We start from the raw sequence: 23,289 nt of genomic DNA on the forward strand, positions 1-23,289 counted from the left end.
GCGGTTCATGTTTCATACGCTATAACTATCTGCAAAACAATAGCCCGAAACTTTGAAACGTTATGCACAAAATATGAATGCCCTCGACGAAATTCAACGCAACGGATCAAGAATTAGACAGAACACGAAGGAGCTTTCAAGACTTGAAACTAGAACGTAATACTTCGTATATGTTTCAGGTAAAACGAAAGAAACAGGGGAAAAACATAAAACTTCGGAACATTATGGACAAAACATGAACACTTCGGACGAAATTGGACAAAAACAGAGAAGATGAAGAATTAATCACAGACCTGAGTGGTGATCATGACGAGAAAGGCAGGTAGAAATGGAAGTGCCCTCTTGTAATAAAGCTTGATGGCGCTGAGAATATGAGTAGCGTAAACAGAGCCAGCACCAGAATTGGCGAAGATGGTGATGAGAACATGTTCCTTGACGTTGAAGGGACCAGGGTTCATGCTGAACTCCCACCTCGTACCTTCAAAGTACTTCCTTGTCGGGAGGATCCGAGCCATGAGATGACCCAGAGGCACGACGGCGATCTGAGCAGAGATCCCGGTTATGCTCAAGGGCATGGTCCTGTACCAGAAGAACTGGTTCACGAAGGAGAGCACAATGCACGCGCCTATACCCAGAACCCACATTCTGAAAGTGAGGACCGGCAATGTCGGATCGTCTGTCTTCGGGACCGTAAGCTCCACCTGTTCCACGACGCATCTGTCTTCGTCATCTCCCTCGATGCCCATGGCGGAGACGACCTCCGTTACGTCAGCCATGGTTGCAGAGAAGTTTTCTTCTTATGGGTTGAAAGGAGAAACGGGAAACTCAGAGGAAGAAAGTATCGTGGTTATGCACGAGGGTTGAGTGAACAATCCCTTATAGAGAGAGATTGTTACAGTATCGGATCCGGATTCTTTGAGATTCTATCTTCGATATATATTGAACATTTCCACAGATCTCGTCTCTATCCTTTAACAGAAATACCTAAAGTCTTAAAATCTTTCACGTGATTTATTCAAGATTTAAATAGATATAGATAATAGATAATAATGTGTATCATAAACTTATAATATTAGGACGAGGATTAAAATTTTCAACAACGAGTCACTAAATGATCTGATGGATAGAGACGAAATGTATAAAATAATTATCAATTATGAGATGATGATGATGATGATGATGATGATGATGATGATGATGATGATGATGATGACGACAAAAGAGAGAAAAAATGCTTGAAGAGCCCCAAAGTGATTATGCGCCAATATGTATATCCACACATTGACATAAAAAAATAGTATTTAAAATTTTTAGATAAGTGGATATAAACAAAAAAATATATAAAAATGAATAAAAACAGAAATATTCCGAAATTAATGATTTTGGATCGACTGATTTGGATAGTCAAATGGATGAGGTTTTGTTTTTTTTATAATTGTTTCGGTTATAACTTATATTATATTATATTAAAATATTTCAGATAAAGCTCGAATATTTTGTTTGGAACGTATATTGATGGGGGGGAAAAGTCAAGCCAAGATCGTTGAATTTAGATAATGGAAAGCGGAGAATTAAGACTTTGTAGTGTTAAGTCATTGGAATCTGTCGTTTCTGTGTTTAATGACACGCAAATTTCCACGAGAAATTAAAAGAGATGGCAACTTGTGATTAGGGTTTCACATTTGGAATTCCGATTACGTTTTGGTCACAATATCTTATATAGTTTGTATTTCTAATTTTCATAAGGTTTATACGTATATTGATTATTTGGTTATTTTTGGATTTTATTCATATTTAGTTCATACCCCAATTTTTTTAAAAAAAATTAATTTTAATTATTTCGAGATCGATGAAGTTAAAATCAAACTCTTTTGTTTGGGTTTCACTTTGTATATCCAGATTCCAATTTCTATTCCGATTAGCACATGGCAGCTGATTTTGCTATAATTTTAGATTTTTTTCCTTATTTCGTTATTTTTATTTTCAAGTAATAAGATATTTGGAAAACGGCATGCGAGTTGGTTTTCGACGAGAGAGAGGTCCAATTCACATCGGATTTTTTTTTTTTTTTTTTGTCAAAGGTTGGTATTTCATTAACTTTCAAAACTCTACATATAGATTTTTCCGTTTATTCAAAAGCGAAAAAAGCCAAAATAACCAAAAAAGGTTTTGCGCCCTACATCTTCTCGATCTAAATGCTATCGGACCGAAGAAAAAGAGGCCAAAATTAGTAGAGATATCAAGAATCAAAATCCAAACCAACTTCATAGTTACCCAAACCATCGTTGTAGTAGTTCCGACGCAAGATCCGGCTTGGTATCCCGGAAAGTGGCTCCTATACGACGAAGTGTCTTGTCGTAGACTTGAAATATAGTATCCACATCCGAGTAAATGGAAGAGTTGATTCGTATATTGCGTTCCGCCCAAATGGTATAGATCACAGATTGCCAAGCAAGAAGCGCAATATGTTTATTGAGATTTTGAATATGTTTTTTTTTATAACCAGGATGGTTCCCCGGACCGTCCGGGACCAACCTTTGTATATGGACCATTTTGGTGCAGAAATTACATACCTCCCCGTCAGTGGAATCGAACCCAGGACCTTGAGGATGACTTTGTCATCTCTCAACTTTTTTTTAGATTTGAGGTTTTAGATTCCGATAAAACTATAACTATTTTATTTCTCTATTAAATTTGGGTTAAATCCAAATATATTAAAACAAATACAAGGGGAAAAAGACAGCGTTTCGGAGTTGAAATAAATCTAAACAAAATTTATAGACAATTTGTCGTTTGGTTGCATGATAAGAAAGAAGAAGAAGAAGATAGTTACAGCCACTAGTGTTTTTCAAGTGTTCAAAGTCCACTTTGAAGAAGTGGTAATCCCCACCACGTATGCATACGGATGTAACGGTCAACGGTCTGGTGACATAATTTTCTAAATCACCCCCTCTAAAATTCCTAATTAATATAAATCAATGTCATATATATGTATATATATGTATATATATGTATATACTGATCATATATATTGAATCATACTCGAAGATATCTAGGCTTACGTAATCGACAGTGCATGTGCATGAGGATCACAGGAGGAAGTGACGCTGGCTATGCTCTTCGTGGAATTTAATGTATTAGCTGGAAAACCATTGGATGTGTGACTTTAATGTGAATAATTTAAACCCGCATTCGTCACTCTTACGAGTTCCACCACAGTTTCTTCTATTTTTTATTTTCAAATATAAAAGAATAATATTTGATCCTAACGGTTGATTGTATTAATTTAATATTTCATGAGATTCATTTACATATATATTACGACACTTGTAAATGACATGTGACAAATTGTCTAAACGTTGAGTTTTGTTGAAAATAATATATTCGGTTTAGATGGGTGATAAGAAATGTTTCAGAGAGCACGATAATATATAAGTTTTTTTTTATAACCGGAGAGTTCATCTGGATCTTTGGCCCGACCTACATCTCCTTAGATCCGGGAGCAGCCGTTGTCCCAAATGCGAGGTTCGAACCCTAGACACGTGAAGTCTTTTGGAACAACTGTGTTTTTATCTTGTCATATTAATCCAACAACTGTGAATAATTAATCACTATGATCTACAGACTTCAATGGAATTTCTATAATTAAGATCTTGAAAATTCTGTATTGTATTTTGGCATTTCTCGAAACCTTTCTTGTGCCCATCCAAAAACCTGATTTTTTTTTTTATAGCTCAAGGCGAGCAATATTCAAATGGGCCTTCTAATATATGGGCCCTTTCACATCGAAAGGCCCATTAGTCCATTTTAATTACACGTTTAACATATAACGACCAAAGACATGTTGGTCAACGGTCAACGTTTCTTAATGGGCTTGTCTTGATCTCTCTCAACCCTAATTTTTGCTCATGTCAAGGTGAACAATATTCAAATGAGACTTCACATTTCTCGGCCCAATTAACACAGAAAGGCCCATTAGCCCAATACGACACGGACAATGACGCACTAACCAAACATAAGCTGGTCAACGGTCAACCGTCAACGTTGCATAATGATCTTGTGTTGATCTCTCTCGCTCTCTCAGTCATCTAATTTCACATTTTCTGACAGATCAATGGAAGAAACCAAAACCTTTCCGACATACTTCTGCAGAAATTGCCTCATCCCTCTGGCTCTCGGTGAAGATCTTCTCTCCAAAAGCTTCAAGGTTATACAAACTTCAAATCTCTAGACTTGTTACTCTGATTCATTGTGTATACATACATAGACAAAAATACGGTAAAGATCAATATAAAAAAAACGGTAAAGATGATAACTTTGAGCCATATAAAACAAGGGTCAGTGTCGTTTAAACGAATCAGGCGAGTTCAGGACCGGCGTTTATGTTCGCGCACGCGATGAACGTCGTGGTCGGGCCGAAGGTGGAGAGGAAGATGATCACCGGACCGTACGTCGTGGCCGACGTGATGTGCAGCAAGTGCGGCGAAACTATTGGATGGAAATACGTCGAAACCTTCTCTCTCAACCAGAGGTATAAGGAAGGCATGTTTGTTCTTGAGAAGCTCAAGATGACCAAGAAATATTGAACCCTAAAGTCTCGTTTGAAAAAGGGGCCCTTGTTGGAATTCTGCGTTATTGTTGTTGTGTGATTGTTACAAAAACATGGTATTCGCTCATTTTGTCTCTCCATTGTGTAAGAATATCGTTATTAGTATTATGTACAACCATGTTACAAGATGATTTCCGAATGCAATTTCATTTGAAGATTTAGACTGTCCAATATACAGTAAAGCTCTTCTGCTCTTTCATGAGATCTGTCATGGGCAAGAAGAACATGGACATGACCACCGTCTTCTATCCAGCTGCATCCTGGACTTTTCTGCAGCCCTGTCTCCTTCATCCTCCGCCTCGTCTCTGCTAGTTCTTCCCATCTTCCGGCGTGTGCATACAGATTTGCCAACATAATGTGGTTTCCTGTATTGTCTGGTTCTAGCTCTATAAGCTTCTCACCCGCCATTTGTCCTAACTCAACATTTCTATGAACCAAACAACCACCGAGTAGAGCACCCCACATCACAGAATCAGCTTCCATAGGGACACTCTTCATTAGCTCATAAGCTTCATCAAGCTCTCCTGCTCGGCTCAGAAGATCAACCATACATGTGTAGTGTTTCAGTGATGGCTTAACATCGTATAAGCCCATCAAAGAGAAGAACTCCCGGCCTGCTTCGATGGACCCGGCATGAACACAAGCAGAAAGTACAGATAGGAAAGTCACATGGTCTGGTCTAACACCGTTGGCCAACATAAACCGAAAGTGAGCAATTCCTTCCTCTCCAAGCCCATGCATTGCATACCCTGTAAGCAGAGCATTGTGCAAGACCAGATTAGGGTTTAGTATCATCTTATAGACCAAACGGGTATGGTTTAAGCTTCCGCATTTTGCGTACATGTCCACCAGTGCAGCTCCTATGTAAATATCTGACTCATAGCCAAGCCGAATAGAATAAGCATGAACCTGCTTCCCTCTCCTAATGCTAGCCAACTTTGAGCATGCTACAAGAATCATCCCAACTGCATATACATCAGGCCTAAGATTACAACTCTGCATCTCCCGGAACAACCGCATAGCTGTTTCATCGTGTTTGTTCTCCAAATGACCTGCGATGAGTCCATTCCAAGTATACGCATTAGGCTGTAACCCGCTTTCTTTCAATTCCAAGAGAAGGTCTCTTGCATCTTCAATCTGATTGCATCGTGCATATCCTGATATCAGAGCATTCCATATTGCTATATCCCTCTCTGTTACTTCATCGAAAGCCTTGCGTGCGCTATCAAGGCCACCACTTTTGCAGTACATTTCGACCAAAGCTCCACCGACGTAAGTGTTGGATGCCAAACCTCTTGAAATGGCATAGCTATGAATTTCCCTCCCAAGTCTAAGAGAGGCAGTATCCACACATGCCGTGAGAACACTCCCTAGAGTGAAAGAATCTGGTTCAATCATTTCCTCCATTAACATATCCTTGAACATACTCAAAGCTTCTTCGAGGAGAAAATTCTCTATGAGTCCAGCTATCATGGAGTTCCAAGAAATCGTGTCTTTCTCAACTCCAAATAGCTCCATTTCATTGAAGAGGTTCCAGGCTCTGGATATATCACCATTCTCGCAGAATCCAACTATCATGGTATTGCAGGAAACTGAATTCTTCACGGCGAATATGGAAAACAACTTGAAGGCACTCTCCATTTCCCCACATCTCCTATACATATCAATCAAACCGTTCACCACAAAAGGGCTGGACATAAACCCGTGTCCGGTTATAAAACCGTGGAACATTTTGCCCATGTCTAGATTCTGCAATCTTGCACAAGAAGGGAGAACACTGGCTAGAGTTCTTGCATTGGGCTCTAACCCCTTGCCTTGCATCTCAAACAGTAAGTCGATTGCTTCTCTATCATGACCGCTTTGTGCAAAACCTCCTACAACAGCACTCCATGAAACAAGATTCGGTCTCATTGATTCATCCAAGCAAGACATTTGGTCCATGAACTCAAGCGACTCATAGATCATGCCATTCACTGAACAAGCATTGACCACCGAGTTCCATGATACTCTGTCCCTTTCAGGCATCTTCCCAAAATGCCTCTTCGCATCCTCCAAGCTTCCGCATTTACCGTACATATCTATCAAAGCATTGCCCACATAGACGTTGGAAACAAACTCATGCTTTACCACAAACCCATGTAATTGCTTCCCCAGTTTCAAATCCTTAAGACCACTGCATATCTTGAACCCCAGAGGGAACACGAAAAAATCCAGCATAAGATCTTCCTGAAGAATGTGCAGAAACAGCCGAACCGCTTCATCAAACAGCTCTTCATCCACGTACAAGCTAAGCAAAGCAACCCAAGAATACAAATTTCTTGTAGGCATTGTCTCAAACAGTAAATGGGCATCTTCGAAACAACCAAATCGACCATACAACTGAAGCAGCTTCGTCTCCAAAAACTCATTCCTACCAAACCCAGTTTTCAAAATGTGCGCATGAATTTCTTTCCCCGCGTCCGGACATCTACAGGACTCGAGAACAGAGGCATAAGTGCTAGAATTCACCGGTTTACCAAACAAAGAAACTTGGCTTCCTCGAACTGAAATGGAGATGGAACCAGAAGAAGAAACGTAACCAGAATCTCGGTTAAGCGGTGACGGTGATGGGTGAGTGACCCGTTGCCATGGCTGTGCCTGCATTTTTCTTCTTCACAGAGCAACAGAAAACGATCAAGAATTGGACACGAATCCGTTTTATCGGTTAACATTTGTAATATATTTTTGGACTTTCTTTGGGCCTAAGGCCCAAATTTAAATGTTGGATTGCTGATAACCCCAATTAAGAAAAAAAATTAACAAAATATGGAATAACCCAAAAAGCCAGGTGTCAATTTTGATCCAAAGTTCAAAGTCCGATCCCACCCGAACTGAAAATAGTGAGATATTTTATATTTAGGCCCGAAAACTTTTTAGCTTTGACATCGGGTTCGTATAGGGGTGTAAAACGGGTTGGTTCGGCTCAGTCCAGTCCAGATCACCTCGATCTGAAAAAAATTTAATCCAGTCCAACCTAGTCTATTTTTTAGCGAGCAAAAAATAGGTCAGTCTAATCCAGATCGTCTTACTCGCAAGCCAAGCGAGTCAGCCCGCGAGGCAAATATATAAATTTTAAAAATAAAATTTTAATACTAAAAAATATTTTAAAATAATTTTAATATATAAAATATTTTTAAAATATCTAAAGTATAATAAAAAAAATTAAAATTTTAAACAAAATATACTAAATATGTGATAAAAATAAAATTTGTATATATAAAAATATATAAAAATATTAAAATTTTAAAAAACTAAATATTTGTTCTGGCCCGCGAGTCAGCCCAGATCGTGACGGGCTAGCTCGCCACGACCCCGACTCGTGACGGGCTGGCTCCGGGGGTTTTTTTAATAGGCTCAAAATACTTGAGTACGGTTCGAAAAAATATAGGCTGACTCACGAGCCATCCCGCGAGCCGAGCTCATTTTACATCCCTAGATTCGTATAGGATTTTGTATTGGTCCGAGTCCGGATTTTTTTCAAAAAAAAAATACAAAAATAAAAAAATAAATGATGAAAAATAAATTTAGTGGATCAGTCCGATCTAAACCCAACCCAATATCTATAGAGTTGGACTTTGAGTTTGATGATTTAAATCCGAAAAAAATCGAATCGGTCCGAACATAAAACCTTTTGGTCGAATGCAGATTCGGATCGGGTCAGATTGATACCCTACCCAAAACTTTTCTGATTACAAAAACATTACTAATTTTGAACTTCTAATTCTTATGGATTCTAAAAATTAATTCAAATATTTATAACAAATTGTTAACAAAAAAAAAATCAAAATAGGTGCTTCTTATTTTTATACCATTATTATGGATTAAATATGATACTAAATACAATGACGAGATGAATTCGGATTTGATAATACGGAATACCAGACTTTCTAAGTTTAGATTCAAAAGAATTTTGGTATAGAAGGATTATCCGTACGAATTTTTCCATCTTCTCTCTACTTTTATTCGGTTGTAACGTCACATCCTTTCGCTTTCGTTCTTATTACAGCCTCGTCGAATTACGGGACCTTCCACTCTATTTACATTTAAATATCGGTGGAATATCCAAAATTTAAATATCCTTCAACAATAAATTCAAGTTTGAGTTTAAATTCTAAAACCCCAACCCATTTGGAATTTAAATTGGATAAATATAAAAACTTTGAAAATGCAATATGTAGTCAAAAGACCAAAAAACTAACCATGATACTAACATGTAAAACCTGTTTTTATTCTGGATTTAAAATCAAATCGTAGAGAGGTATTTATTCGAATTTTTTCGATCTTTTAAAAGATGTAATTGAATGAAAATCTTGATAAACTTTTATATTATAAAAAATAAATAAAAACTCACAATGATAGTGTGTTGTTTAATTAAGAGTAAATCGTATATAAATACCAAAACTTTTATAAAAATCTCGTATAAATATGTGAATTATAAAATTTTTCATATAAATACCTGAATTTTTCTAAAATCCTATATAAATATCTAGACTTCTAAAAAACTCCCAAATAAATCCAAATCCGTTAATAACATCATCTATTTTTATTTGAAAAATATCTGAAATTTATATTTATTTGGATTTTTTTTAAAAAATCTAAGTATTAATATAGAATTTTTAAAATTTTAGTTACTTATATAGAGGTTTTATAGTTTAGATATTTATATAGAATTTTTATAAAAATTTAGGTTATTTGTTTTTTAATTAATCGCTTCTCTCTATTGTGTTTCTTTTTTCCGGCGTATAAGAAAGACAGTGGTGGGCCCATGTAAGACTGCTGGGGTGAGGCCAGCAAAGGCAGAGATCCAACGGATCAGATGCACGCCCACAGTAAGACTGCGGTGGTCCTTCTTGTAGGCTGTAATTACTCCCTCTCACCCCATCAGGTTTGGTCCGTTGTTCGGTTCGGATTGGGTCCTTTTTTTAAAAAAAAAAACGAAATAAAATAAAAACATATCTACTGTCCTTCACCGTCCAGCCTAGGGGTGGCCATTTCGGTTATTAACCGAATAACCGAACGGTTGAGGAAGTTGAATAACCGTTCGGGTTCGGTTCGGTTCGGTTAATAACCGAATAACCGCGGTTAACCGAACGGTTATTGAATTTTTTTAATATTTTAATTTTTATCCTCATTATTATTAGTATTATTTTTTTATACTCCACTTTTAACCTTATATATTTCACCCAATAAACCATAAAATGTAATGTTTTTTTAATTTTTATCCTAATTATTGAAGTTTTTAGATTTTTTTATAATTTTATTTTAAATGATTAATCATTTTGTGCATTTACTTAGATAGATATTTTGAAATTTATGTAGGATTAATATATTTTTTTTAAAAATATATCATAACCGAACCGAACCGATCTAAAACCGAACCGAATAAACCGGAAAATATAACCGTTTGGTTATAATTTTATTATGCAAAAACCGGACCGAACCGAACCGAAACCGAACTAAACCGAACCGATTAAATCTATATAACCGTTTGGGTATGATTTTTTTATAACCGAAATAACCGAACCCGAAATAACCGAACCGAAAACCGAACCGAAACCCGAAATGGCCACCCCTAGTCCAGCCCACACACTCTCCGACCATCTCCCCCTTCATTATGTCTTAAAAAAAATAATCAAAATTTCCCTTGGTTATCATGGTACATATATAGATTTATTGGTTAGGAGTGGATGTTTTCGTTTCTATCCGGGTTTTACCGAGTTCAATTTGTCCGGTTCTTATGTTGAATTTAGTTTGATTCGTTTTTATCTCACATTCGGTTCAATTCCGTTCTTGATTGACAAAAATACTCAATTTTTCATAGAAATTTTTTTATCTTTCCTTATTTTTTATTCGATTAATGTGGTTTGGATTCAGTTTTTCAATTTAAAAAATATAACAGTTTGGCTTTTATATTAGAGTTAGTTTAATTATAATTATATGTTATTTGGTTCGGTTATTGGGTTAGTAACCAAATATAGCATTCATAAACAAAACCAAATAGGAACCGAATAGGATTTGGCTTTTTAGATTTGAATTGCTATTATTATGAGTTGGGAAAGTTCTTGTGTCGTGTGATATGGGGGGATTATTGGGTAAGATCCCAAAAATAAAGGACGAAAAATAGTACAAGACCAGTACTGGTTTTTCCAACTATTGTCCGAACATATCATCACCAAACATCCGTGGTCCTTACGCCATTATTTTGCGTCTTTATTATGAAAATTTCATGCATGGACCAAAACCCTAGCTGTATTCTCCTCGACCGTGAACCCTATATATGCCACTTGTTATTACATTTCACTCGTAACAAATTAAGTGCATTTTATGCCCGTTTAGTATTATCGCAGTTTCCTATGACAAATGAACCGTATGCATAATTATGTCCAAATATGTCACCATATATATCGTTATATGTGATACTTGTTATTGGTGTATACATACCTATATATATATATATATATATATATATATATATATAATCATTGTTTCCTCATATCAAAGTATATATTAGTTGTAATGTCTGAATTGTCGGAAAAGAATGAAAGCGGCTGCAAGTGTACTTCGGGATAATTTGTCCCATTATTGAAGATACGGATCTCGACGGAATTCAAATACAATTTGATCACCGAAGATTTTGAATATATATATACACACACACACACAAAACGTGTCTGCTCTATATATATATATATATATGACTCGGAGTTTTCTGTGTGGACAGATTTAGAACACGTACGCGGCGAGTTTTACCGTAGATTTATTCGGCAGAAACACTGTTTGCGAATATGTGTGTGTGGAAGGAACTGTCGAGTGGTCCATTTCTGAAATATATATTTGGTGGATAAAGTTAAGATAAATGCGCATTTCCCTTTTTCTTCTCGTTAGATTTGTTGTTTTCACGATTAAAAACCTTTGTCTCCTATTATTTGGACCGTTTCCCCCCATGTGGGTAATCACACCGCAAGAGTAATTGGCCTTAACCGCGAACCTTTATATACGTTTCATCTACATAAAATTCATTTGTACTAGATTTTAGTTATATATATATATATATATATATACAGGAAAAATGATTAAAAAAACTCCTATGTTGATGTGAACTTACCGTTTAATGAACCCAAGTGTAGATGGTAAAATAATAAGGTAGAAATGTACAAAATGTTCTCACCCGAGTTCAAATTCATTGTGGGCCAAATTTTTACCATCATATCATTATTAATACACCGGATCTCATAAGAATTCTATTGAAAGTGACTTGAAGAATGCTTATGTGGCATGAGTTATGCTGACATGGATAAAGAATCAACATCGTCTTCGATAGAACATCAACTCGAGACTCGTCGCTTCTGGTGGTGTTCGATTCGGTCACAACCGAAGTCGAACCTGTAACTGCGATTATCTCCGTCGGCGTTGTTAGCGGGACTGCGTCTGAGATTAAAATCTGAGAGAAAGAGAAGAAGGGAGACAGAGACTCCAAAAGGGAAAGAAAGAACATTCGTGAGGCTAGGGTTAGATTGCGATCTTCGAACAAAGACACGAACTGAGGTTTTCTCTAAGTGTTGTGGGCTGGGTTGTGTTTTGGTGGTGGGCCACAGACAAAAGGAACTTGGGTCTGATCCACTACAAGTGGTATTCAGAGGACTTACCGGATCAGTGGCAGTTTCTTAGAAAGCAAGAAACGAAGCAGGAGGCAGGAGGCAGGAGGCAGTAGGCAACATGCAGCAAGTTCAAGACTTCATAACTTGCAAGGACACCCAGAAAAGAGTTAGCACAGAAAGTTAGAAAAAAAAAAAAGAAAAATCAGATTCAAGGGGACAAACCTGTTAGTGCACAGTCGTAGGATTGCGAGGGGAAACACCGGTAAAGGTGGAGCTCGCAAGATATACATAAACAGAAGATAACGACTAAAACATATAAATCAAACTTATTGCAGTTTTCAGTGCAGAAAATGGCGACAGTAAGACAGAAATCGAGAGATTCAATGGCAAAGGTGATTTTATGCTTTGGAAGCAAAAAATGGTTGCGTACTTAGGAAATCTAGGCTTAGATGAAACCTTGAAACATAATCCTGAATTTTCAGCAACAATGTCAGAGGGAGAAAAATCTGATATATTCAAAAAGATAAGAAATACATTGATCTTATGTCTAGGAGATGAAGTTCTGAGAAGCGTAACCAAGGAACCTACAGCAGCAGGCATGTGGAAGATTTTAGAGAAAGAATTCATGGAAAAGGCTCTTCCCGAAAGAATCTATTTGAAGCAAAAATTCTACGGGTTTCGTATGGATGAAAGCAAAAGCATCGCAGACAATATAACAGAGTTTAGAAAGCTGATTTCTGACTTCAAGAACATTGAAGTGAAGATTGAAGACGAAGACAAGGCTATCTACTTACTGAACTCATTGCCGACACAATATGAACATGTGAAGGACACTTTGAGGTTTAATAAGAACATTTTGACACTCAAGGATGTGATTAATGCAGCCTATTCTAAAGAACTCGATTTCAAAGCTACAGAAGGGCGTTTTCAGAATCAAGGAGCGGGTTTAATGGCTAAAGGTAACTTCAATGGTAACTTTCAGAATCAGGGCAGATTTGACGGGAAGCAGAATTCACAGTTTCAGAATAATGGGCAAGCTGGAAATGGTGAGGAGAAGGTCTGTTGGTATTGCAGAAAAAAGGGTCATCTTAAAAAGCAGTGCAGATTGTGGAAAAAGCATCTAGAAGGACAAGAAAATGCAGGGAATGCACAAACAGTCACCGCAACCGGAAATTTCCTAGACACAGAAGTTCTAACTGTTTCTAAGGTGGATTCCAAGGATGAATGGATACTAGATTCAGGTTGTGCCTATCACATGACATCAAGAAAAGAAGTACTTTCAGAGTTTAAAGAAATAAATGGTGGAAAAGTGTTATTAGGTGACAATAATACTTGTGAGGTCACAGGAATATGATCGGTACAGATTCAAGTGGCGGATGGTTCGGTAAAGAAGCTGGAGCAGGTTAGATATGTTCCAAGGTTAAAGAGAAATCTAATTTCTCTTGGTTGCCTAGATCGGAAAGGGTGTTCCTATAGATCTAGAGGGGGAGTTCTTCAAGTTTACAAGGGTTCAAGGAAGGTTCTGCAAGGAAAGTTACATAATGGATTATACTTGCTACAAGGAGTTGCTGTAACAAGTATGAAAAACAGAAAATTTTGTTCAACCGGGTTTCGGGAACAATGGAGAAGTTCAAAGAAATGTTACAATAGCTGAGAAGACTGATAAACCAAAGTTAGAACAACAGAAAGTTTTTGAAAACTTTGGGAAGGAATCTGAGGGTTTTAAAAAGCTACAAGAGGTAGCGGAACAAGCTAAGCAGCTAGGGATACTAGTTGAGGATAAGCTGCAGAGATTAAATGCGAAAGTGGCAAGAATGGGCAGGTTCAAACAAGCATTGAACCTGTGCAAATTTACAAACTAATAAGTCTGAGGAAACAGGGTTTTAGCAAAAGTTTCTAGATCAATTCATCACTAGGGTCTTCAAGTCAAGGTGGAGATTTGTTGAAAGTGACTTGAAGAATGCTTATGTGGCATGAGTTATGCTAACATGGATAAAGAATCACGTGAGAGAGATTTACAAAGAAAGTCAAGAATCAAGAAATCTGAGTATCTACCTATGTCTATAAAAGGCAGATAATTGAAGGGATGAGTATAAGTACATAATTCAGTTTTCACCAGAAATCAAGGGCTTCTGAAAGGTTTTTCAAGAAGCTGAATACTCCTGCAAGAAGAAGAAGAAGACATTAGTTCTTTGGAGCAGAGAAAGCTAAGTTCTAGTCTTTGATTCTGTTTGCTTATTGCAGTGTGTGTTTTGAGGAATCGGATTGTATTCCTGGGTGAAAACCTGTGTAAAAGGAAACCCAAAATCTAGCGGATTGATCTAGGGCTAAAGCCCTGCCGAGATGTAGGTTCACTCACATCGAGTGATCCGAACTCGTATATCTCTGTGCAAGAGTGTGTGCGTGTGTTTCATTTCTGTGTGCAAGACTAAACATAAATCATCCAAAAATACCTAGAATCAACTCTAATCAAATCCTAAATACATTTAATAGGTAACAAGAACAAACCCTAGAATCTGAGTAATAAAGAAACAAGACTTAAGGTTTAGTTACTTATCTCTTTTAGTGCGATTCCTTCTCTGCTGCGTTTTCTATCGAATCTGTGCAGATCAGTGGCTGCGGAGACATCGTCTTTGGTAGAACATCAACTCGAGACTCGTCGCTTCTGGTGATGTTCGATTCGGTCACAACCGAAGTCGAACCTGTAACTACGATTATCTCCGTCGGCGTTGTTAGCGGGACTGTGTCTGAGATTAAAATCTGAGAGAAAGAGAAGAAGGGAGACAGAGACTCCAAAACGGGAAGAAAGAACATTCGTGAGGCTAGGGTTAGCACAACAAGAAAATTCTCGTATAGCTACGGAACTTGCGACGGAAAATTCCGTCGCATACAAAATTACGACGGAATATGACGGTTTAACGACGGAATGCGGAAAAAAATTTTACGTCTCAAAGAGTCGTAAAATCCGTCAAAAATTTGCGACGGAATGCAACGGAGACGTTGCCGTCGCAATAACAAACATTATTTCCGACGGAAATTTCCGTAGCAAATGCTAATTTTAATTATTTTTAATTTAATTTATTTATTTTTCAGAATTAGCTACGGATTTGCGACGGAAATTTCCGTCGCAAATACTAATTTCATTTATTTCGTTATTTTCAATGAAAATTTTCAAATTTTCGCGTTTTTATTTCGTTTTGCGACGGATGGCGACGGTAATTTCCGTCACAACACGAAATAAAAGCACCGACTTCGTCTTCTTTCTTCAGACTTTGAAGTTTCCAAAAAAAAATCTTAATCTTCTCAAATTTTTTTCCAACGTTGTTTTCCTCCAAGATATCTCCAAGATATATCAAGGTATGTGTATATGTATATGAGTGTGAATATGTATATATGAGTATATATGGATTATATATATATATATATTTTGTGTGTGTATATATGTGTATGTATATTTTGTGTGTATGTATGTTTATGTGTTGTTAATGTGTGTGTATTGTATGTATGTATGTATGTATGTATGTTTGTGTGTGAATGTGTATATATATGTGTGAATGTATATATGTGTGTTTATATATGTGTGTAAGTGAATGTGTATGTATGTGTGTGTGTTTATGTATGTGTATGTGTATATATGTGAATGTGAATATGTATGTATATGTGATTGTATGTGTATATGAATATATGTGTATATGTGTGTGTTTATGTGTATGTGTATGTGTTTGTGAAATGTATATGTGTATGAGTATTTATGTATGTGTATATGTGTATATGTGTGAATGTGTATGTGTATATATGAGTATGTGTATATGAAAATATATGTGTATATATATGTATGTATGTGTATATATATTTGTATGTGTATGAATGCATGTGTATGAATGTATGTGTATATAGGTGTATGTATATGTGAAAATGTATATATGTACGTGTATATATAGTATATAATTTTTTTATATATTTTTTTTAAAAATTTTAAAACATTTGCGACGGAATGCGACGGAAAAAATTCCGTCGCAAATTGCGACGGAATTATCTGTCACTTTCCGTCACAAAACGCAGATTTCTTCCGTCACAAAAATGCGACGGATTAAGACCGTTATACGTTTGCGACAGCGCTATAGCGACGGAAATAAGTCCGTCGCATTCCGTCGCAAATTCTTAATTGCGACGGATTTCCTTTGTATTTGCGACGGATTTTTCCGTTGCTATATAACTGTTTTTTTGTAGTGTAGATTGCGATCTTCGAACAAAGACACGAACTGAGGTTTTTTCTAAGTGTTGTGGGCTGGGTTGTGTTTTGGTGGTGGACCACAGACAAAAGGAACTTGGGCCTGATCCACTACAAATTCCTTAATTAAACATGTTTGGACGAGAGTAGTATTAGAATGAATGAACTCATGGAAAGTCCTCGTATTGCATCCTTTAAAAAGATCTTTATTTGGATAGTTCAACCGGTGAAATGGGAGTGCAAAACGTATGTTCTACCCAAAATTTTAACCTCAATTTAGAAAGAAAATATTCACGTGGCTTTCTCGCGGTTACAAAATTAGTTTGGATTTCGGTGCAAAATACCCGGTAATAAAAAAAACTTACCGTTAATGTATATGTAATTTTATTTGAGTCTATACATCCTTTTACACAAAAATTTCAATTAATATACGGATTTACGTAGAATTCATGTTGGAATCTCTATTGAAATCTATGAGATATTTGACTTAAAGTATAATATTATTTATAATCCATTTATATCCAATCATAATACATATATATATATATAATATTCAATTTTTAATATATCTTTTATCTGAATAATATTTTTTTGCATCAATCTATACCACCGCGTATAATAATTAAAAATATCACATCTGGTATGTAGTATCATTAATTGTTTGATCATATATAAATGCATCCATCTGTGTTACATCTAAACCTACCTCAAAGTCTCAAACTGTGATACATATTTTGTTAGTATATGTATAATTTCCCACAAAATTTTAAATATTTATACTAAAAACAATATATATATATATTTGCTACTAGTACTCCATCCATTCAAAATATTTGTCATTTTAACTTTTTTTTTTATTTTTTAAGAAAACAAAAAAATCATATATACCCTCTAATAACACAAAAATTGATGTTATCATTAATAATCTATTATAATTTGTTACTTTTTATTAAGGATAAAATTGGAAATTATTTAAAAATTTTGCCTAAAAAACCTAAAATGACAACAATATCTAATAACACAAAAAATTGTGTAAAATGTCAAGTATTGTAAAACGGAGAGAGTATTTTTTTTCATCGGGATTAATGTAAGAGTTCATGTATCACGTGTATGTAATTTCCCGTTAAGTTTGATCTCTGATATTACTTGGTGTATAATATTCCTTTTTTACGAGTGACATTTCAATGTATTTATTATATAATTTAATTTACATACAAAAACATAATAAGTCCAAATAAAAGTATATATACACGAACCTAGACGAGATGCCCATGGTTTTGGACAATTGCAGGTATTATAACATTGAAATAGAACGTAAATGCCACAAAAGTATAGTTTTTTTTTATATATATATAAAATGTGGTTAACTGACGAGATTTTTCGGCAGCAGTATCAAGATAGATACTCTCAAAATCAGAAGTCAACTTCGACTTATACACGTATATATAAGCACATATTACCAGGTGCCGTACATACGATATCTACGCGTATTTCTCCATTCTGCTTGGTTCACTGTATCACGAGCTTTAAAATATATTGCATCTTAATACTATTCATTGGAGGTGGGGCCAAAAATATTCCGTATTAAATTTAATCTAACGCAAAATCGAAGTCAAACCGTCGGACGAAACATGTTGCTGTCTTTTCCTCTTACGCCCTTTCTGCCGCTTATACTATGTATGTACGTATGTATGTGTGTGTGTATGTACGTGTGTGTAATATGGCCGCACTAGATGATGGAAAACGACATATATATTGCTTAAAACGCTAGCGAACAAATATACAAAATAGCGAGAAAGACTAAATGAATCAATGGTTTAGAGAATCAAAACATACGAAAATCCCCATCTGGTTATAATTATATGTTACAATTATATGTTACAATTATATGTTACAGAAGAGAAAATAGAGATTTGCAATCAAAACGTGGGGAGAAACATTCACATGGACTTTCACGATCATCTGGAAGATGTAGTCGGATCAGAGAACCGGTGAACTTCTAGATTATCAATAAAAAAATAGAAATTTGTATGATGGTCGGTCGAAATCATCCGATCATGCAGATATGTGGGGTCCACCTAAGCATGTCCACAAAATTATTAAAAAAACGTATATAAAAATTTCAAGACAAGACCTAATCATACAAAAATGTATAAACGGAGAAAAAAAACGATTGATGGATACAATTAGGTCTATCTATTTTGCCCGGCCGATCACCCCACGACCACTGTTACATAATTTGGCATAATCCGTACGTCTTTTCCGGTTATTATTCGCGATTCACACGTAAAAATTGTGATAATATTTCGGAGTTGAAAGAGCCCATTTTACAAATATAAATCCGGTCCATTTTTAGAGCCAATATTATAATCTTTGATATATGCATTAAACCATGAATACGAGTTAGTTCGGAGTGAGATTATAAATTAATGTGAATCTGAAATCTCGGATGATTTTTAGTTATAAATTACTTACAATAGATATGAAATTAATTAATTTACAACGATTACTCATGAATAATAATAATAATAGATTTGATTATTATGAAGCATGGGAGATATTAAAACTATTGCAATTAAAGGAAACGAAAAGATTACAGAGAAAATAGATCACATCGTGCAATTAGTAAATAAATTAATTACCAAAATTAAAACCTCCGAAGGCATGAAAATTAGAGAGGGAGGTTTAAAAAGGCAACTGCACCAAACCGTAGAAAATATACGACAGTACATATTCGACCCTCTCCCAAAATCTCGTTTCTCGGGCCATCTTCTTCTTCTCTCTGTATATATTTCTTCACGGATTTCAAGGGAAGCTCGATCCTTTTATTTATTACTTTTATTCTCTTAATTCTATTTCGTTAATCTCTCTCTCTCTCTCTCTCTCTCTCTCTCTCTCTCTCTGTGTGTCGTTCGGTCTCTCATGGTAGAGTCCGTAGCGGCTTTGACGACAATGGCTGCTGCTGCTACTTCGGGCTGTGTTTGTTCCGGTTCCGAAGAAACCTTTTAGAGGCAAGAAAACCCATGTAAGAAAATTCAATCTTTATTTTTTATTTTTGGTTTAGAGATGTTTATGCTTATGCATTTTCTGTGAGGATTTCTTTCTTAGGATCTGATCATGAGATCTTCAATTCCAGGTGGTAGTACGGCTTCTCTGTGTGCTTGAAAACTGTTTTATTTATTTTTTCTACTTTTTTTCCCCTGGATTTTCTGTTCTAAGATTTCCGTATTGATTACTTTATGTAAGCTGTTTGTGTAATTGCCTGAGAGAGGGAGGCCAGGTTCGATGGATTTGGATTGGAATTGACCTTTTATCCTGTTTTGTTCACTAATCTCGGACTCCGTGCCTGTAAATTTTATAAAGTTTCTCACTTTTTTATTTTCGATTTAAGATTTATATATTGTTCCCTGTAGGTTGCCTGGTTGGAAGGACACTAACAGTTGGGGAGATTCTCTCTGGGTTTCATGGAATGAACATCAAGAGTAATGGATCATTTGGGCAGAGAGGAAGATTTGCCATTTTTCGATGCAAATGAAGAAATGGCATCGAACTCGACGCCCTCTGGCTCGAATGACTCCAACGAGGGTAGCTTCCTTTTGGATGTATGGAATGGTTGCCCTGAAAGCGTTATGGAGAGGAGGAGGAAGTTCTTGGAGTGGATGGGAGTCGATGAATGTCGTGTAAGAACAGGGAATTCGGTTTCTGTAAGTAATGCAGAATCAGAATTCGATATAGTTCCAGTTCATCGTGATGGTGACAGAGAATTCAGTAGTTCTAGCCAGTTATCCTCGTTTTCATCTTCTTCCCGTTCTGGTATGGATCTCTCTGGAGAGTTATCTCTGAGAATATACGAAAATGCACGTAGATTCGATGGAACTAGGACTTGTAGCTCTTCCATGGCGTCATGTTCTGATTCCAGATGTTATCAGGGGAAGGAAAGTGAGAAGCAGAGAAGTAATTTAGGGCTTGTGAAGAGTTTCAAGAAAGGCTGGTTTTGTAGGCTGCAGTCTATGGGCTGTACCTCGGTTAAGGAGGTTGAATCGTGTAGAATGAGAGCTTCTGGTTATGGCTATGGCTATGGTTATGGTGAAGTAGTTTCTGGTCGAAGGATTTGCAGAGTTAAGGTTAAGCATTGTAAGAAAAAGGTGAAGGAACTTTCGGCTCTTTATCAGATCCAAGACATCAAGGCTCATGATGGTTCGATCACTACGATGAAATTCAGCGATGACGGGAAGTATCTTGCGAGTGGCGGTGAAGACGGGGTTGTACGGATGTGGAAAGTCAGGGAGAATAAACGGTCTAAACACTGTGATTGTCCCGAGATTGACCCGTCTTGTATGTACTTCGAGGTAGATGATCTTTCCCAGCTGAAACCAGTCTCGAGGGATGAGGAGAAGACGAAGATGCCAAAGAGTTTGAGGAAAACATCTGATTCAGCTTGTGTTGTTTTCCCTTCGAAAGTTTTTCGGGTACTAGAGAAACCGTTACACGAATTCCGCGGGCACAAAGGCAAAATTCTCGACATCTCCTGGTCAAAGGACAATGTAAGTTGCTACTCATGAGGTATAAGATTGGAATGTTATTTATAGATTTAATTCGGGACATTCGAGAGTAAAATTACTACATATATCTACAATAGTATCCTTAGAATCGGAATGCTATCCTTATGCTTTGAGAGAAGTAAACTCAACGTGTTTATTGTGTGTTTCTGGTGTAGTACCTTCTCTCGGCATCTATTGATAATACCGTCAGGCTGTGGAGAAACGGTAGCAACAATTGCCTTGGAGTTTTCCGTCACAAAAGCTATGGTATGCTTTCTTTCTTTCTTTTTTTTTTTCCGGTTACTACCGTTTCTCTTGATTGCTTCAACGTCTACCGATTTCATATTATCTTGCTATATGCATCTTTGTTTTTTGCAGTAACCTCTGTGCAGTTCAACCCGGCTAATGAGAAATACTTTGTTAGCGGTTCAACCGATGGAAAAGTTCGAATCTGGGAGATTCCGGGTTGCAAAGTTGTTGATTGGGCCGATACCGGAGACATTATATCTGCAGTGTGTTACAGTCCAGACGGATGGGGCGGAATTATCGGCTTTTTGAGCGGAGATTGTCGATTCTTTGACATGTCTGGAGAGTACTTAGAACTGGCTAGTCAGATACATTTGCTTAACAAGAAGAAGTCATCAAACAAAAGGATAACCGGGTTTAAGGTATATAGTTCTGTTCCTCTGGACACAGTTTAGCATCTGAGAAGAATCCGAGATAGATACTGATGAGGAGTTCTGCTTGTTGTTTCCAGTTTTTGCCGCGAGACCCGAGCAAAGTTCTGGTTGTTTCTGCTGATTCTCAAGTCCGAACTCTTCACGGGAATAGCGTAGTCCGAAAATATAAAAGTATGTTGCTTTCTTTTGTACCATACATTCTTCTGATTTCTAGTTTCGGCATGTTAGAATCTAGGGTTTCTTCATAAGATTCTCTTTCTGTTTGATCCACAGGTCTCTGCAATTCAAGAAGCCTCACTTCTGTGTCTCTCACTTCTGATGGAAAGCATATTGTATCAGCTTGTGAAGATTCCAACGTGTACATATGGAACAGTGACGATCACGAGGAAGAGGAACCAGATTCTTCCCAGATGAAAAAGATCAAATCTTTCGAACGTTTCTCCACCAATGCATCGGTCGCGACAACCTGGTCCGGCTGCTCGGATGAAGACAACGTTCCACGTCGAACTCTCCCGTTCTCTTCGCCTTCCTGCTTGTCTCTAAGTGACGGATTCGCAGCTGCCGCCACGACGGCCGGGACGGTATGCGCCGCCGCGACTTGGCCGGAGGAAAACCTTCCGGCGAGCCCTTTGTCTTCGTCAAAGATGCACGTGTCTGAATACAAGTTCCTCAAGGCGTCGTACCAGAAGATCACGACGAGCTCTCTCGCATGGGGAATGGTCATCATCACCGGTGGCTGGGATGGTCGGATCAGAACGTTCCAGAACTTTGGCCTCCCGGTGGTTACTTGATGGACACGTCACATGCCTTTGCATACCCATCTCCATTCTCCTCCATCTTACGCTGGCCATGTGGAGATCTGGGAGAGTTTTGAATGGATCTCCCAACAGATCCGTTCTTCAGATTTTTCAGGAGATTCTGGAGAAGTTTCTTGACCGAGGAGAAGATATTTTCTTGGATTGAGGCCGGAGTCCGGACCAAGGTTTTGTCTGGTGTACGGATTGTCGGAAAAGGACAGTGTGATTGTTCAGGAGATTCTGGAGAAGCTTTGGTGTCTTGTCTTGTCGCACATCTCTTTAAATCCCTAAAATCTGGTTTTGCACCACTAAAATTCACAAATCCACGTAAATTTTTAAATTCACTACATCATTAAGTTTTTTAAATAAAAAATTTTGGTCTGCGATTTAATTTATATCCATATTCATGAGAGTTGAACTCGCAAATAATAAATTTAAATTAAACTATTGTTAAATTAAGGTGATAAAAAATTTAAATTTGTGAAATTATAGGTTAAGGTATATCTTAGTGAATTTATTTGGTAAATTAGTTTATAGGTTGGATTGCTATTATTCTTATTATTATTAGAAAATTTCTTTTTTAAGCAGAAGTTGTTTGGATTCGGCCCAACAAAGTTGAGGCTACTTCTAATTAAGACGCCGACAAATTGGCCCAGAAGTATTATCCGACGTGTCATGCCACGTCATCGACATGATCCATGATCCATCCCAAGATAACTCTTTCGTCGTGCTGATACGTCGGGAGAAATATCTGGACACCCATCCATGGCCGCTCTTGTGGTGCCTCATTTCTC

At 36.9% G+C, this 23,289-nt stretch overlaps 5 protein-coding genes across 6 annotated transcripts in view; 3 read left to right on the top strand and 2 right to left on the bottom strand.

The window, feature by feature from the left end:
• LOC104799955 (oligopeptide transporter 6) overlaps nucleotides 1–1,016 on the bottom strand; it is a 3,750-nt gene extending 2,734 nt beyond the window's left edge. Inside the window, exon 1 of the mRNA XM_010522646.2 lies at nucleotides 294–1,016. Coding sequence (XP_010520948.1) covers nucleotides 294–776 — 483 coding nt within the window. The 5' untranslated portion in view covers nucleotides 777–1,016. The remainder of the gene's footprint in view (nucleotides 1–293) is intronic.
• A 3,058-nt stretch (nucleotides 1,017–4,074) lies between these two features.
• Nucleotides 4,075–4,740, top strand: LOC104799959 (protein yippee-like At4g27740). Its single transcript, XM_010522648.2, has 2 exons — nucleotides 4,075–4,207; nucleotides 4,362–4,740. Exons 1-2 carry the CDS (start codon nucleotides 4,115–4,117, stop codon nucleotides 4,584–4,586), a joined length of 318 nt encoding a protein of 105 aa, XP_010520950.1. The 5' UTR covers nucleotides 4,075–4,114; the 3' UTR covers nucleotides 4,587–4,740.
• LOC104799958 (pentatricopeptide repeat-containing protein At2g13600-like) lies at nucleotides 4,690–7,268 on the bottom strand. The gene has a single exon (XM_010522647.2). It carries the CDS (start codon nucleotides 7,250–7,252, stop codon nucleotides 4,730–4,732), a length of 2,523 nt encoding a protein of 840 aa, XP_010520949.1. The 5' UTR covers nucleotides 7,253–7,268; the 3' UTR covers nucleotides 4,690–4,729.
• An 11,950-nt stretch (nucleotides 7,269–19,218) lies between these two features.
• On the top strand, nucleotides 19,219–22,803 carry LOC104799960 (WD repeat-containing protein 44). The gene is made up of 6 exons (XM_010522649.2): nucleotides 19,219–19,502; nucleotides 19,891–21,021; nucleotides 21,195–21,285; nucleotides 21,397–21,686; nucleotides 21,776–21,869; nucleotides 21,972–22,803. The coding sequence occupies exons 2-6, from the start codon at nucleotides 19,963–19,965 to the stop codon at nucleotides 22,487–22,489; spliced, it is 2,052 nt and encodes a 683-aa protein (XP_010520951.1). The 5' UTR covers nucleotides 19,219–19,502; nucleotides 19,891–19,962; the 3' UTR covers nucleotides 22,490–22,803.
• Nucleotides 22,804–23,212: 409 nt separating this feature from the next.
• LOC104799961 (thylakoid lumenal 17.4 kDa protein, chloroplastic) overlaps nucleotides 23,213–23,289 on the top strand; it is a 2,155-nt gene continuing 2,078 nt past the window's right edge. Inside the window, exon 1 of one of the 2 annotated variants that reach the window (XM_010522651.2) lies at nucleotides 23,213–23,266. In XM_010522651.2, the coding sequence (XP_010520953.1) occupies nucleotides 23,261–23,266 (6 nt within the window). In that variant the 5' untranslated portion in view covers nucleotides 23,213–23,260. Of the gene's footprint in view, nucleotides 23,273–23,289 lie in introns of both variants that reach the window. The other variant, XM_010522652.1, reaches the window with a different exon arrangement.

This window comes from Tarenaya hassleriana, unplaced genomic scaffold (assembly GCF_000463585.1).
Source record: "Tarenaya hassleriana unplaced genomic scaffold, ASM46358v1 Cleome62, whole genome shotgun sequence".
NCBI classification, from domain to species: domain Eukaryota; kingdom Viridiplantae; phylum Streptophyta; class Magnoliopsida; order Brassicales; family Cleomaceae; genus Tarenaya; species Tarenaya hassleriana.